Here is a 17,732-nt window from a genome sequence, read left to right on the forward strand (position 1 = left end):
TGCGCACCTGTTGTGTATCATTCTCCATCGCCATCCCTCCGGACACAGCCAGTGCAACAGGCTCCCTTGGTTTTATTCGAACCTCTCTGAGTGTTGTTCTAAAGCAATATGCAACTGGCTTACCATGACTTATGAGTCTCTAATAAGAAGATAGGTACACCATGCACAGAATAGTTGGAAAATGTCACAAGATGCATGGTCGCGCGTAGGCGTGCTAGGGAAGGCCGAAAGCAGCACTTTAATAAATCTCTAGCAACTGGATCCAAATCCAGCGCGTCTGTTTCAAGTGATACGCGCTCCTTGTTTTGTAAATTTGGCTTGCGGAAGTTGCGTGGCGCTACAATTGACAGGTATGGTGGTGCAGTTTGTTTGCGATTATTATTCCCGTTATCGAAAGCTATTACACCTATTCTGTTTCCATGTCACAAGGATTGGCTGTATGCTTGCTCTATGGGTTTTTGACTGTTATTGGGATAAACTGTATTGCTATGTTTAGCCATGAGACAGTGAATGCGGATCTGTGGTAGTTAATGTCCAGCTCATTCCATTGCACACAAGTCACGGTGTGTTCGGTGTGTGGTGCTCTGTGCATCATGTCATGTTTTCAAAAATTATATAGTACTTCTGGAGAAAGGCTATTTGTGAAACTGGAACATTGTGAAACATTGACACAACTAGCCCATGGATATTGCAACCAGTTGGAATGTAACATTTTGTTCTGTGTAAGCCCGCATCAGCCTGTTATTTTGGGTATGCAAAATATTATATTTGGAAGGGAAACCTTCTGCTTATGAATGCTGGTTATCACGGAGGGTATTTTGTGCAGTATGCGGAATGTAGCCTAATGTATCACAACCATCTCATTAAATAATATATCAGCTACCATGTGATGCATAGATCCCTATTGTAGTTGCTAACATAATGAACTAACTTAGATATGTGAATGATAACATGTGAGCCAGCTATACATTTATGGTACCTATTCCCATGTACATGGCCGTGGAAACCACAGACATTGATTCACGTGGGCCGGAACACATTGGTTGCCATTAGCCAGTCAATGTCTCGTGGCACAATATTGGTTAGCTAAGCAGCAATTATGCTCCATGTTCCTATTGCAGTGGGCTTATTGGTGGATGGCAGTTGGTATTTGGGGAGAGGAGGACTGTGATTGGTTTATTATAAGCTGAGGCAAGTAATGCTGAATACTGCAGCTGGTTTTGTATGCTTTTTAATGTGTGTTGTAAATCAGCAATGTTGCATATGAAGGCTCATATTAAGCAGCATTTCAACAGTCAAACCATGCCTGTTTTAGGCTCTTTAATTCTGAGATGGTGTATTGTATGACTGAGCCCATGAACATGACAAGTTGATATGTGGTTTCAATCTTTTTGCAGCTTGAGTGCTCATGTCTACTGCTATGTTAATGAGTTAAGTGACCATTAAAGCCAATATAGATCAAATACTCTGTATGCCGAGTGCATGAAAGCAGAGAACACACATGACAGAACAAAAAGTCACTTACATACAGATGGTTCATCAGTTGTCATCTGGCAAAAGCAGTTCTGTGGCAGCAGCTTCCAAACAGTTGTTCAGTGGATCAGAACTTATTGGTTGAGATGCATTTTAATGAAAATTGCAGTGCTAACAAATTGCAAAGTTAGACACGGTGGTCAGATTGGATGTTTAAAAGGTATCAACTATGTTCTATGTCTATAATATCTCACTTACATTGGATTCCAAAACTAGTTGAAAATTCTCGCATATCCTATATGCTGCCCCCTTCCTGAAAAAGCAACTGGAGCATCTCCTCCCTGACATTTAGCAGCATGTGAAAAGACAGAACTAGTATTGCTACACGTTTTGGTCAGTTTTTATAACCATTGCTTTTTCAGAGTGCCAAGAGCTGCCGCCGCAGCAATAGCCAGAACACATCAGTTAGCACTCAAAGGGAGGGTTCCGCATTTTTATGGGGTTTTGAACTGAGACAGCCATTTTGGAGATCATTGAATGCAGTCCACGGTCCTGCGCTTTGTGAGACTTATAACCCTCCTCAGAACTTGACGCCCGCGAAGTTGTGCGGACTTTTTCGTCTTGATTGTTTCAAAAACGCCCAGGCACGCATAAAAACGCCCAGGCCCGCCATTGAAGCGTCACGCAAATACTGTTACCTTGTTGACCACGTAGTGTCAAGAGTCGAAGCCGAGGCAAGTGTGATTATTTATTCATTCGTGGCTGACGTACATCAGCACGATTTCTGGCAACAACGGACTTCAATTGGCTCTCGACCAAAGTAGCGCGTTCAGCCTATGTTCCGCGCACGGTTTGGATATTTGGTTACCTGGATTAGAGTCCTTTTGACCAGCAGTGATGAATAAGAACTCTGGGATGAATGAGAATGGATAACAGTGGGGCAGAGCTACACGCGCCTGAGGACTCAACCACCGAGGCTAAGCTCTCGTAGAGACCCCTCTGCGGAGAGTGCGCTTGGCGCTTGGTTGGCTGCCCCACCCGGGGGGCTTTTCGGCTCATTCGTAGTTAGCGCATGCAAGCTGTCCCGGATAAGCGGGACGTCGTGATGATGCAAGATTAAGCAGTGCAGTGGATTAAAGGGTGGATTCCGGATACGAGTCACATTTTGTTGTACACACTGCAGGAAGTTGGACAGTGGTCTGAGTTATGCTGGAAATAAGACTGGGAATCGAATAACTTAAGGGCAGCGCCACAACCGAGTATGCAGCGTCTCGACGTTATAAGACGTTTCCACTACGTAATCAAACGATGCGGTATTGAGCAATTATTTCACCAAATACTGACATTCTATCGGCTTGGGCAGTCTTTAATACTTACAATGAAACCGATGGTTACGAGTGAGCTTATTAGGGCAAACATCAAATAAAATGAAATATGCTCCAAATTTGAAGACATTAATACGCGTTCGGTTGGGGGGGTCAGATTTACCCTTCGAAGGTTTTCCCGGAATGGTTTCCGAACAACGTAGCCGCGCCAAATTTTGCTTAGCTGTAGACAATTGAATAGCAGAACGTCTGACATCAAAAATTTGGATGTACCTTGTAAGGTTGCTGACCTATGGCAGGTCAAAGTCAGGCCATGGTTTCAGCGAAGGCGTGTTCTAGGTAATTGTTCAATCCGATCAAACAACGGGGTGTTACACGAAACCATACATCTCTGGGACACTTTCTAAGGCAACAAAGCAATTGAATCAACGAATAGCATTGACCTAGGGTCTGGTATGAAGGTCAGACTAAGGTCAAAGCCAACCTGTTTTATTACTCTCCGGCTTTCTGTATGGACTGGTTTCTGGTGCTCATTTCGAACATATTGATAGCAGGGACCGCATTATACACCTTCATTGGACTTCTTATAAGTCAGAATAGGTTACTGACCAAGAATGACCCAGGTCAACATTTTGTTTTTTTAGCAACAACTGCCTAGCGCAATCTTTGTCGCATATCCAGATGCAAAACAAAACAGTTTTATATCATTTTGGTCATCATGACTTAGGTCAAACAAGGTCTCTGACCTTATTTGAGCGTGTGACATTTTGTTCAGAACAGTTACCTAGTCTCTAGGGGTCCTTTGGAGACCAATCTGTAATTTGACCTTGTTTGACCTTATCTCACCCAAAGATCATAACATAGGAACTTCAAACTCTGACTTAAGTGAGTTCACATACAAGTCAACGCACCCTGTGAATTTGGTGTCTCTAGATCTCTTAGTTCCCGAGATCTGAGTGAGGGGGTCAAATTGACCCCTCTACCTGAGCGAAGGTATCCAACCGGCCACCCGGGCGCGTATTAAAAGGTCAAACAAGGTCACTGACCTTACTGAGCGTGTGACATTTTTCTTAAAACAGTTGCCTAGGCCCTAGGGACCCTTTGGAGACCAATCTGGAATGTGACCTTGTTTGACCTTATTTGACCCGAAGGTCATGACTTAGGAACCTCAAACTTTGACCCAAGGGAGTTCACCTACAGGTCTACACACTGTGAGTTCGGTGTCTCTAGCTCTCTTAGTGCTCGGGATCTCAGGGGGATCAAATTGAGTCCCCACCCGAGCGAAGGGCATCCAGCCGGCCACGCGGCCGCGTGTTAAGGCAAACATCGCATAAGATGAAATGTCTTCAAATTTGGAGCTTTTCCTTGAATGGTTCCGCGACTGGAGAGTCCAACGGGGACTCGCATTCGGTGGGCCGCCGTGGCGTCGGGGACTCGCACTCGGTTGAGTTTCCGTGTCAGCATCACGTAATGCCAGCCCGGGCTGCGAAAACCTATGAGCCCGTGGTGAGGGTCAGTTCGATCCAGCGCTTAAAACTTGCCCCGTGTTACAAAGGCGTTTCCTTGTAAGGTCTTCAGCTGAGGTATAGGTCGCCGGGTGGGAGATAAAACATTTCATGTCAAGCAAAACCGTCATCGGTCGCGTGCTTCCTCTGTTAAGAAGGCCCCTACGTCCTGATCCACGCCTGGTTCGAGCCATTCTGATACATAACAGATCAAAGGAGATGACCACAGCAGAACGATCATCCATTGTTCAGTCGTAGATTAGATCCTGGCGCACGTACGACAGCAGGCCAAGTCGTTGAATCACTCGTGGAGAGTATATATACAATAATGTAATATGAATATATATATATATATTTATATATATATATATATATATGTATATATATATATATATTTATATATATATGTATATATATATATATATATATATATATATATATATATATATATATATGTATGACATAATTGTAGGTAGTTGTAGTCAGTGACGGTCATATTGAATTTAGCTCAAGGGCAGATTAGATCCAAGATATTTTGGCAAATCGATGGCACTGTTACCCCGACATAGCTCCTGAGTACCGAGTACCCAAAAATATGTTCGTAGAATAATATGCCCGTTTAGCATTCAGTTTTCTTTAAAGAAAAATATTTGTTGGTCTCAGGTAACCTCAGGTCAGGTGACACATTTAACAACAGAACAGATGGTTATATCATATGACACGAAAGTGGAAAACATTGTTAGATTACGCTTGCGGTTTTTGACGCCTACACAGGCGCCAGGTGGCCTTTTAAGTGTGTGATCCCGTCCGGTTCGTAGCGCTTAGGACTGCAGGGCGTGCTTATATTCATCTTTCGTGACCTTTGCAGGGAAAAATACGCACCTGCCAAATGGGGGCGGACTGATTTGCCCGTGTTTGGATCAAACACATGAGTGGACAGCAGAAGCAAACGAGAGTGGTTCTGCTATGCGATGTCGCGTATGTCTCATTGCAAGTAAACGTAATTTTGGAAAAAATTAAATTGCCTCGTTGGTGAGTGACAACGGGACATTCCGCTACCAAACTGTGCTTCAAATCTGTTAGTTTAAATAGAGCGATCATTCAGCGCAACATGGAAAGTAGTAACGTGGAACTTTGCTTACTATATTTATAGACCGGCTGCACGTTCAGGTGCGGCCAGTCTGTGCCATGTAAACGTGCTTTGCCTTTGTAGCCATTCTATTTTGTAAATTCGCGCAAATGTTGCTTGCAAGCATGCGGAACGTAAGTCACGGAGGCGGTGCGATGGGCATGGGAAAAGCTACCACGAGCTCGAAAGTATTGCGATGGGTAGATGTAATTCACTTTTGGTTTCTAAATCCGGAGTCCGGAAGACTTACTCGTCTTTCATGGCCGCACGACTATGACTGGCCCGACTTGAAGCCGTTAGTATGTCGGTTCTTGCACTTCATGCCACAAGGTTCATGAGCGTCCAAAGTCGCGCAGGTCCCGGTACAGGTCGTCCGCCAAATAAGGCCGTATCCGTTGCGCCCCCTCACGCCTGGGAACGGCGCCTCTGTGCGATCCCGCGGCCGCGAATGAGGATCTCCTAACGGGTCGCGTCTGCCGCCCGTAAAAGTTTGACACAACCTGTTCGCGTGGCGCGTTTAGCGGCTGCTTGAAAAACGTGCGCCGCGGAGATGCGGTCTGGTCGGTCGGACACCCGACGGGGAGTGCCGGGGATGTGAACTGGCGCCAGCGTCCGTGTCTAAAGTGGCCACCGGATTAGTGCATGGATATGCCGGAGCCACCTGGCATGCGCGGTCTGCCCTAGACGTACGGTCAACTGAACTGGCGGAATTCTCGATGGCTTGGCCGGTGGTCTGAATTGGTCCTGTTGCTTTTGGTCACTGTGGTTCTGGCTATTCGAGCGCCGGTGTTGGTCGAAAATTATGGCACGTATGAATGTGTAGAGTCGCATTAGGATAGCTGAAATTGCTCACGTGAAGAGGTCATTGAACCCGTCGGATAACATTTGACATCAGTAGGCTGGTTCAGTTGGCAAGGAAAACACATTCGTATACTATTTAGTTGTAGGTCGCGCATACGCAGGTGTTCAGCCGACACCACTCAGCCCAGTAACGTTGGCACTCACGAACCGACTCGTGCATTCCAACACAAAATCCACGACATTGTTGTGTGTGTATTGGCGAAATCAGTACCAAATCTAGGTCCATTTGAAATTTGGAAGTGGGCAATGCGATAATTGTAGTTTGCCCCGTTGTCAGATGTAGTTAGCTGATAGCGCGTACGCCATGGTCAGATGGTCTCAAATTGTCATCAGCCTGCTTCATTTAGAAATAAAAATGATGCTTCGTTTTCTTCCAAGTGAGACGTACTGTGAACGTTCGGAGTGGAACAAAATATCCCACACTCCGTGATAGCTCGCATGCTGTTCATGTAGCTTTCTCATGCCAACCAAATGAATGCTGTTTTATGTTGTGCAATACGTGTACTTGTGCGAGTAGGTATTATATGAATGTTTGGTATTTAAAGATAACTGTTTAACATAAACATAGTCATGATTTTATAAGAGAAGGCAAATATTCACCAACCATACCGTCGCAGTGCTGGGTAGAATCTGCAGCGGGCTATTTACTGAGGTTTCGATGCTTTTTCAACAGCCGATACCTTATCAATTTGGCGCGATGCTCAAGCTGTGTAAAAATTTTACGGAGGGGAGCGGCGAAAAAATGAACAAAGACAGAATAAATCGCTTTCGACAAGAACGTGGGCGGATGCTCAGGACTCGGAATTTCTAGGTGTCAAAATCGTTCCCAAGTCGGCAAGGCATACCGCACGAGGAGACTAAGTCAGTCCTTGCCCAAGCCATGGAGATGGGTCCTAAAAAGAGGCCTTGGGCTCACACCAACCAGGATGTCAATCCACTACAGGCTTTTAGAAGGTTACTAAGAAGCGCAGTTCCCTTAGCATGGAAGAGTGTGGATAACCCAGATAGAAAAATATTCTGACTTACGGTGTTACGAAACAACGTAGGTTCTGACCTCCGCGGCGTTTGGCTCAATGATGGACACACGTACGGGGAGAGATCGGCAGGATGAGCTCCAGAATCGGGGCGTACAAACTCTGAGATATTGTCCAGGAGAGCTGCTGATGCGGCAAGAAGCTCAGGGCGTGCACGATCAGAGCTAAAGAAGGCAATCGCTGGCCGAATCAGAGCTAAAGAAGGCAATCGCTGGCCGGATCCCTGCGATCTCCATCGAGGTGTAAGAGATGAAGCCTAGACCAGTGCCCGTGTGCGGCACTGGAACAGGAGGCGACCGGCAGCATCTGAACATGATAGTACTCTGCGTAAAACTCAGCCCCTGCGAAATCAAGCGTCGTTGACCTCGGTGTCGATTGGTGTTGTAAAGCATTTTTCTTTTCTGTTATTTCCGTTCATCTTGGCGACGTACTTTCGGAACGATTTCTGAAATGTCCAGCATTTTTATGCGCGAGTTGATGCTTTAGCTCACGCGTAAGTCTTACGTCTATGCGAAGAGTTGCCTACAGACGTATTCGCACCTTACACAATTGCACTTTGTGATGTGTGCATAAGCGTTGACTCGCGCGGAAATGCGTTTTGCAAGGGAGCGTTATCAGCTTACCGGGTGTTGGCCGATAAAAACATTACCTAAGCGAACTGATTGAAATGCCACAGCATTTCTGATAATTTCTCTCCGGATTTCGAGCGCTACTGAAGGTACACAAATGTGGATTAGCATACTGCCTGTGATAAATGAATCGAAATTAAAGCATGACAGTCCCACGATGGGTGGGAGAATGACAGTGACACGTCATGCTGGTGATTGTGGCACGCGTATTAGGTAATGATAATTCGATATTGTCATCGAAATATTCAAGATAAATGCACTCCTTGAAAATGATGAGCAAAAGTCAGAAAACGTTGCAAGCATATTTATCCTAGCCATGACTCAAGCGCGATACACATCAGGATGAAGCCTCCCAATTAGTAAGTGCACTCCTGTGTCAAGTCAATGCATTCGAAGACGTGCCGTAGATCTAGAAGCCTAGGCCCTGATTGTCCGCTGATAGCCGCGAGGTGTCCTTCGCCGCTCCCTAATCGTCTCTGCCATTAGATTTTTGAGCATTGCTGATGGGGCATAAGCCTGGAAGGTATTTGATGCTATGCCACTCAAATGGCCCCTGTTTTGGACCGCCCGCCACGAGGCTAACTCCGGTGATGCGATCTATTGGTCATCACGTTATCTTATGCATGCTTTGGTTCGCAAAAAGCCTGCTGTAAGCGTGTGCCAGTGTGCGTACCTGGTGTGCGTGAAACGAGTACATCAACTACAGCATCGCCACACTTCCCACCACCGGTGTTTCGACACTGAAGGCCTTCCACCACGCAGCATACTATCCCTGGCTTATGTTTACTGGACGAGGTCAGCACTTCATGCGAAACATTCAGGTATGGAAATGACTGAATTTCTAGAATCTTATTAGGCTTAACAACCACGTTATACCACAAACATTAAGGCGAGATATTTTGGGGTGCTTACACCTCAATGAGAATGATGGCTCAGAATGTCATGCTTGGCGAAAAATACCAACCAGGACAGCACCATACAAGCTAGGCAAGCAGCATTTATTCATCTCACTCTTTCGAAATGTAATGGGACGTGTTCAATGTTGCGCGCTACTCTTAAGTGTTATTTAACCCACCTTCTGATTTAAGATCAAGCATTTTAGGCTGAGTACTCAGTAAGAGCTCTGTGGTCTGATAAAGGTATATGCCTCCTGTCATGCTCTGGATGTTACCAAGATGCTTAATCGATCCGAAATGCCCATTACACCAAAGCCGCATTTAGTGCACTGACAGATACAGCATCTCTTACATGACCACGCTTTTAGCGGTCGGTATCCCAACGAACGCCAAGATGAGCACGCCATCTGAACCGGCGTCGCCACGCTTCCTATGAAGCACAGCGCTGCAGACTGACGCGGGCGCCGTTCTCTCGCGGCGTCCTCGCATACTTGCCTGGTGTTGATCGTGATACTAGCGCGTTCTCCGTCGACGCCATACCGACGGTCACGAAGAGGTTGTTTTCGCTGTCAGTCGCCGACGTTCCCGTCACATGCCTTTGCGCTCATCTCTGCCCAGTTATAATCCCCGGTGATGGTGACGTCCTCGTCTCTCACCTTCAGGTGCGCCTTATCTGTATCTCCGCCGAGAATAGCGGTCTGGCACCGGCGCTGACGACATGAACGTAGCCCGGGGCACGGCGGCGCCCGGCTTCGTCGGCATCAAGTTCTGTCAGGAGTGCAACAACATGCTGTACCCGAAGGAGGATAAGGAGAACAAGGTGTTGTTGTACGCCTGCCGTAACTGCGACTACAAACAGATCGCGGACAACAACTGCATCTACGTCAACAAGATCATGCACGAAGTCGAGTGAGTATCACGCCTCCCTCACCACTTGAGAGGCTTTGCTCATTGCGTGCGATTGGCAGTTGCCTGACCAACGTACGTCTTTGTATAAAGGATGGAGGGGGTATCGACTGGGGTGCAGCAATATTTACACGTGGCTTTAGATGATAAATGGACGCATGCGGTCGGAACCCGCGAATGAGCAAATGACTTGCTTTGCAGCGTCTGTAGAAAACTCGTGGGCACCGCATAACTTTGTCTGGCCAGACCGCTAGCTATTTTTGTCCTTGTTGGACAAATTCGGCGATTTTTCCGAAGAGGCCGTTGTGTACCTATGCTTAACTAGCCATGAGCTGCAAGAGAACTTGAGCGGGTTTGAGCGTTGATCTCATAATGGGACACATGCCACGCACTCTTCTATTTACTACGATTGTTCGGGCATGCGCCTCCCTATGGCACGTGTCAAAGCTCTTCACCTTCTCGTTTCGAAACTCAAGTCAGTTTCACAAGCAGCTCACTCATGAAAAGTTCTGGCGTTGTCGGGGATCAACCTGAGGATCTTATTTGCCAACTGGGTGAGGCGGTCTGTGGTCGGTAACGGCCTCTACGCGTTTTTTGGAGGACGAGCCAAACTCCGGGGCTGACTCGGTTGCCCGCAATCATCTGGGAAGCCCGTGGCCGGTGCCGATTGAGAGATTCGTCGTTGTGGCTTGTTCATGCCGCACGGCCCATTTTGGCTTATTTGCGGCGAAATGCTTGGCGAAAAGGGTGATAGAAATTTAGGTGCTCATGTCAGATAAAGCTCGATGGATCGCCCTGACGAACATCCACCACCGTAGCGCTGGGGTATGTATCGAGCGATATCAACGCCATGCGTAATTCGTAATTAGGGCTTAGGCCGGACATGGTGGGGAAAGAAACATTTTCTACTGTGTCAAAAATCGTGCAGAAGTAACGTGTTCGAACCATCTTGTGGGCTGCCCGACATGATACACATTTGTAACTAAGATGAAGTATGGACATGCCATGTGGCGTTTAGTTTTTGGAGCACTGCTGGAAAACAGGTGCTAACAATAATTGGCACTCAATAGATCAGATCAGTATGGTTACATGAGGCCATATAAACCGCTATCATACGTTGTTTACTGTCTCGAAGAGACATTCTAACGCATCACAGAAAGCGCTGGTGTGAAATGGCTGGCCTGGCAATGTGGAGTACAGCAAAGGCGGCGAGCGCTTTCCAACCGCACATATTCAGGCCCAGGTGGAGGGAAAACTAGGACGCACGTGCTCAGTGATTCTTCAGGATGTGATGATGGCGGAAATATGTAGTGACGCTTTGGGAGGCTGTAACAGCGCCGCGTAGTAAATCACACTTATAAAAAAACTGGAACGGTTAATCTGACTGAAACAAGGAAAGTACGAACCTCATTGTCAGATGCAATTGTTCGTGATGTTAGCCGCTGCTTACGGCCCAAAAGTGAAAGCTACGGGCGTTCGAGGTGCTTGAGCTGTTGAAAACCAAGCTGTTCTTTTTCTAGCTTGTGCGTCAGCCGGTGCTGGTGTCACTGTATGCTTGTTCAGTTGGTGATGTTATAAGTAATAGCTGTTGAGTGACGTCACGAACAGTTTGGATTTTGACGTTTCCTTTATTGTAGTAACCTTTTGCCATACAGTTTCTGAACACAGGACGATAAAAATGTCTTCTTGTCGTCATATAATACCTTCCCAATCTACTGCATCTGGAACTACTGGTCTCGCGAGAACAGTATGATACCATCGCTGTAAAATTCGCAAATAAAACACCAAGAGATTGCCTGTTTTCGCTTAGCAAGTCATCCACGTAACGGCGAGCGATGAACCCAAGATTGCTGATGATTCATACCAAGGTGTGCTGGGCTGACCATCTCATCCTTCCCGGCCGACTATTCCAAGGTGACCCGCTGTGTTGTCGTGGATCCCATCCTGGACTAATACGTAATTGTCTTTAATAACATCTTGACCGTGAAAACACCCAGTTGTAAATAAACCATGGATGAATCGCATTTCGTGAATTGAATAATGCGACGTGTAGTTAAACTTGTTTTTTTAGCTATACGATACAATCCGCAATCCCTTCACCGGGGTTTCTCCTAGCGCTGGAAAAATGTCTGATGTGTCGCCAAAGGGAGTTCCGGCACCGCCAGCCTACGCGCGTAATGCCTTCGGACCATAAAGCAACGAAACCATTAATAGTCAACAACAAAACATGCAAGACAGTGGTAAGAGCTTTATTTCTCGCAGAATAACCAGGGGAATGGCGAGATAGGTGGATTTTTATTTCGGCGATATGCCTTTATCGACACGAATATCAGTAGTCTCGAAAAGGCATGTAGCCGAGATATTAGTCCACCTATCTCTCCATTGTTCGGGTTATTCCACGAGGAACAAGGCTATTAGTACCGTCATACGCATATGCATAATGTTCATCGCCAATATACTTAACAGCTCACGAAAAAACAGGTGTTCTCCGATAGGCTTAGCTAGGTTTTGTGAAAGCATGAATAGAGAAACTGCAATTTGTCAGTCATAAAAGAAACAACAGGAACAACCATTTCCAGAGAGCTCAGTCCAGCGCTAAGCCATCGCAGAAATGAGGCGCCGACCAGTGACGTTACTGCGGCCCAGCCGACCAGTGACGTGCGATGGCTTAGCCGACCGATGACGTCACTGCGGCCTAGCTGACTGGTGACGTCACTGCGGCTTAGCCGACCAGTGACCGTCACTGCGGCCTAGCCGACCAGTGCTGTCGCTGAAGCCTAACGGGCCATTGACGTCACTGCGGCCTAGCCGACTGGTGACGTCACTGCGGCTTAGCCGACCAGTGACCGTCGCTGCGGCCAAGCCGACCAGTGCTGTCGCTGCGGCCTAACAGACCAGTGACGTCACTGTGGCTTAGCCGACCGATGACGTCACGCAGAATAACTTAAATATAACGATGGTCTTCGAGTGACTTTATGGCTCCTCAGTTTGCGTTTTTTTTTCTCGCTTGCATGGCTTTGTATTGGGCACTGAGCCCAATCTGTTGACGCTTCAAAATCATGGCATATTGGGAGCAATGGCGAAGCGTGATGCGGAGCCCGGCTGGCCACGGCCAGAGCGGGCCCTCGACTCTCTGCGGCAGTGTCGAGCAGGGGCGCAGCTAGGATTTTCGGGTGGGGAGGCTGGGAGCTCGTTGAGAACGCATCACGCCGATTTTTGACTTGCTGTCAGGAGCCATCTGGCGAATAAAGAGGACGTGTGCGTCTAGGGGAGGGGCTCTATTCGAGGCGCCCCAAGTACTGAGTGCCGAGCACCACTAGTGGCCCGCGTGCAGCGCAAAACTGCGTCCTGTCCTGAAGAACCTGTCTGCGGAGCAGCCACGTGGAGCTAACGGTTTCATGGCCGAGTAGCACGGTGCTCCCGATCTGTACGCCACGCTTATCCGCTGCGCCACCCATTTTTCGGACGTGCCTGTCGTTAAAATTCAGGATTAAGTGAATTCCTATCTCCCGGACAACATTTCTAATTCCGGCATCTTTTTTGGAGTGTATGTGCTGCGGATGGGAGGGGGGATCACTTGTTTGCCGAAAACGATTCGCGGTCAACCCAGCGGTCAGTTTTTTCCTAAACGGAATTTCACTTTGCCGATGTGCACTTTTCTATGTACTCACTGTCGATGCGCTGTGGACGGGATGGCCTCAGCTTCTGCGGTCGTCGGTGCTGTCGGCGCGACCGACACGGCCTCAGTCAGCCTCTGTTGGAGAGCCGGCAGGTGTCAGGAGCTGTCGTCGCCCGGCACACACCACACTGATCAGGCGGATCAGCGCCGGAGCGGCCTGCCGGTCAGAACCGTGGGTGGCTGTTGGTCTGGGCCAGGTCCGCAGCCTCTTCGCCTGCGGTTTCAAAGTGGTCAGGCCGCCGTTTGGTGTCGGCGTTGACAGACGTCTTTGTCATTAGAAAGCAACGACGGATGCTTATCCTCACAGGCCTTCTTTGAGGAGAGGCATTGAGGCAGTTCTTAGGTGCGAATAGACCATACCTTATGCCAATCGGAGGTATATTTTCTCGTGTAACGAGGCTGCCGGTCTCCATCCTAACTTGCCGAAATTTAAATGACTTCCATGTCACAATAACAACGGTCCGTGGCGTAGCGAGACATTGCAGAACCACTGCCATGGTCTGCTCAGGCTCACTCATGGGTACAAGCTGTCACGAGCAGTCTTGGTAACAGAGACCGAATGACAACGTCCGTGTTCCTTGTTTGTCCGCGAAGCCCGGAGGCGGCTGCCGTGCACCAACTGACCTGTGTCCGGGCCCGCCGGGGTGACCCGGCCTCACCTCCCACCGTCTGGTCCCCGCACTGTGTGAGGGAACACAGAGGCGCGCCCAGTGCGGGTGGGGAGGGGGGGGGGGGGGGCAGCGCGATGACGCAGCCAGCATGGAACGTGCAGAGCACACTAGCCGCTCGCAGGGTACTTAAAAAAAAAACTTTGCAGTGATGGTCAGTGTTGGCATGTCATCACGCTATCATGCTGTTTTTCAAGCGCGTGAAGATTTTGGAGAGCGCTTGTTCGTCGTCATTGGAAAGATAATGCCATAGAGCCGCGTAGGCTAAGCGTACTTTACGACCGTGGGTAGACACTGAGCCCCGAGCTGCACCTGATATCTCTTCTTGATGCGAAGATACGTCCTGACGTTCAAAGCGATTTATGACTGGGTCTCGCACTGACATAAACCCTGCATTTTGTGGCTTGGGTTGAAACTGTAAATTATTCGTAAATAACGTTCGCTTACGCCAATGGATGATGATTTAGCTTCAAGTTAGCGTTGAACCTTATGCCACGATAATGCTCAGTGAATAGGTAAGATATTTAACCACCGTAAGGCTCAATTTTTTCTCTTGATAGCCGCGTGAATGGCTGGATCTCATAAAGGGTGAGTATATTACGTAATAGCTCAAACGACGTGGGCAGCCAGGATGAGTTCAACGCTTGTTTGACGTGTCTCATTTACAGTACGTGTGGGTGGAGGCCTTTCGTGCCTTGCAAGGCTATTTCGGAGCTTTCCCAGGGCCGAAAAGTGTACTGAAGGTTGTGGCGGGGATCTGCAGAGCTGGATGGCATTCCGGGCGTATCGGAAAACCGATGCCCTTTGTCAGCGCGTGCTTGCCGTCAGCAGCGTTGTCTGAGCATGACCAACAGATGAATGTTACAAAAGTCCCAAGACGCGTCTAAAGCGATTCGGTGGGTCAAAGGGAATTTTTCAGGTGTGTATAGAATCTGAACTGAGATAACCAGGTTGTGGTTTACGAAGAGCCACTCCCAGACAAGCTTACCAAGGCCTGAAATGCTGTAGTCCCTGAGTTATCGCAAATAATCGGTGGGGAGTTAAAAGGATTGGGCCCACTAAGGTACCGTTCTTTACTCTCAGTTGTAGGGCTCAATCTAGTAATCGCTTGATTTGCATGATGCTTTTCCGCTAGGACTTGCTTCTTCACCATGGAAGAGCTGTGCGAAGCACCTCCATTAAATTGGGTCCAGCGAGGGATGAGTGGTACCTACTTTCACCATGACGGTGATGGCATTCTAATGTGCGGGGTGGGCTCTCATGATGACGATGTTTCAGTCCGTAGCGTTACTGCCGAAGGCAAAGCGCCAAAGTGACAGCACATATATAGATAATGACGCAGGCAAATTTTGAATTAAGCCTCACCACATGACAAAATGCGCTCGCCCGCGGCGCGCTAAACCGGGTTTCCAGTTGAAACTTGAGCTGCGCACCGATTGCGAAGTCCTGTTCACTGTTCACGTGCTTGCCTTTTTGTCGAACCTTGACTGTGAAGTTGAAACTTGAGCTGTGCTCCGATTGCGGAGTCCTGCTCACTGCTCACGTGCTTACCTTTTTGTCGAACCTTGACTGTGAAGTTGAAACTTGAGCTGTGCTCCGACTGCGAAGTCCTGCTCACTGCTCACGTGCTTACCTTTTTGTGGAACCCTGGCTGTGAAGCCGGCGCCACCGCGGTAGCTTGCTCTCACCTGGTGGTGTGGAGCTTCTTGACATCGCCGCCGTCGCCGCCCTGAATGTCTCACACGGGGCATGAATGTCGGTGTTTCGTTAAGCCATCGTAATCTTGTGGCATATGAACAAAACATCACTTACCGGTTTACGCAGGTGGCAGAAAAAGATCAGGACCTGTATTTCAAACGTGCCATAAGCGCCGTTGTAGTGGTACGTGCCAATTGGCACCAAAGACGAAAGCCGTTCTCTTTTTTAGGACACGAATAGGTTACTTAAACATAAGGATATCTGTTTTATGCCGACGCCATAGTTTCTACCTCGTAACTGTTGTGGAGGCCTGGTTTTGCGTGATAATCAGTTGCCTGTGTCCTGCTTTAGTCGGCGACTACAACTTTGACTTGTCATTAGTTAGTGCAGATACGGGGGGCACCTAGACGCGACTAACAGAAGGATCTTGTTTATTGAAAGCTTAATTTTTGATAGTTTTGCGTTGTGTTGAAGGTGTAGGGGTTGCGATGAGTGTCACTGTCAGTCATAACCGACGGTTAGACCCCACAGTGGGTTCTGACCGTTGGTTATCACCACTATTTGTTGCCGTCGCTTGGCATACATGGTAAAATGACGTTGAATTTTGTCGCCATTAATAATTGTAGGTTAATTTGAAATGTACTGATTAACCCACATCCGAAGTACATACGGAATGGAATGTGTCGATTAACAATTTGCTACTATAACACCTCAGTGGAGAATTCCTTGATTTTCGCTCACAGGGCGCGCATTGGCCCGAGTCACCTGTCATGCTGGTTGCGATATGAACCCCCATTTGCGATCGAGACGATCAGGGCGGTACCGACGCTTGACCTGACTCCACCCCCGCCCAAATCGGCCGATCGACCCAGCCCCTGGGCCGGCGCAGCCGCTTTAAGCCGCGGACGCTTTGCACGCGCAGCCTCTGCTGCGACCCCGAGCCGGCTCTGGCCAGCTCAGCGACCTTACGCGGCGGGGCGGCCGCGTCGGCGGGCGGGCGCGCGTGGGTCACCGGCGCAACAGTCCACGCTCAGCGCAGGGAGAGGTGACGTTTTTGCCTCGTCACAGTGACGGGTCAGATGGCGGCTGCTGACCAGCGGCAGTGACGTTTGTTCCCCTGAACTGGTGCCGGTTACAGGGGCTCGTGCGCCGGGGGCCCCGAAAGGACGTGAATGAGCGTGATGTTCACGACAGCTTGGCTTACCTTGGGGTGTTGGCTTGTTGAAAGAAGATTTGTTCCTTTGGGCCATTCATTCCGTATTCGCTGGAACCGATTTACACACCGAAATGAGTCAAGGTTGTTTTTCCTACGCCGTAGAATTCGTCATGAATGTGGCAAATTTCGTCTTTGGACTTGGAACCTTGGAGCATTTGTGATGCCGATTCTGCTTTATCACGTACGCTCAACCTTTCGCTGATCCTCTGCGGACAAGAAAAAAAACAGGGCTTACTTCATCTGACCCGTTACGAGTGCAGAAATCAATTTGTTACCCTGACAAGGAACATCGCTCGATGTAGAGCTCAGTGAGCCGGCTACGCTTCAAGGTAATCGCACATGTTGCACGTATCCTGACAACGGTCACGGAATATAAGTTTGAATAAAAGGTGTCGAGATGAAGGTGCGAGACCGTGATTACTGCAGAACAGCGACTTGGTGCTTTCTGGTGGGAATACAGCTGAACGGTGTCTGATTAGGGCATTGCCTGACTGTGATGTTGACAGGATATTTCCCTCGCGTCACGAGTGAGCGTGCCAGCACGCACTTGTTCGGCGCAAAATCGCGACGGTTAACAAGCTTCTTGGTCAACTTGCACAACATTGTTTCCGGCTTAGGTGGGTGCAATAGCCACGATTCGTGATTTCGGTTGCTCTACGTAGAAAAAATGATTATGAACGCACGCGGCATTAGTCGCGCGGTAACGAGACGTA

At 48.4% G+C, this 17,732-nt stretch overlaps 1 protein-coding gene across 1 annotated transcript in view; it reads left to right on the top strand.

The window, feature by feature from the left end:
- Positions 1–320: 320 nt before the first annotated feature.
- Positions 321–17,732, top strand: part of Polr2I (RNA polymerase II subunit RpII15) — a 55,276-nt gene continuing 37,864 nt past the window's right edge. Inside the window, exons 1-2 of the mRNA XM_037216380.1 lie at positions 321–350; positions 9,515–9,761. Of these exons, the coding sequence (XP_037072275.1) occupies positions 9,571–9,761 (191 nt within the window). The 5' untranslated portion in view covers positions 321–350; positions 9,515–9,570. The remainder of the gene's footprint in view (positions 351–9,514; positions 9,762–17,732) is intronic.

The sequence above is a fragment of the Pollicipes pollicipes genome, unplaced genomic scaffold (assembly GCF_011947565.3).
Source record: "Pollicipes pollicipes isolate AB1234 unplaced genomic scaffold, Ppol_2.1 Scaffold_4002;HRSCAF=4701_pilon_pilon_pilon, whole genome shotgun sequence".
Lineage (NCBI taxonomy): Eukaryota > Metazoa > Arthropoda > Thecostraca > Pollicipedomorpha > Pollicipedidae > Pollicipes > Pollicipes pollicipes.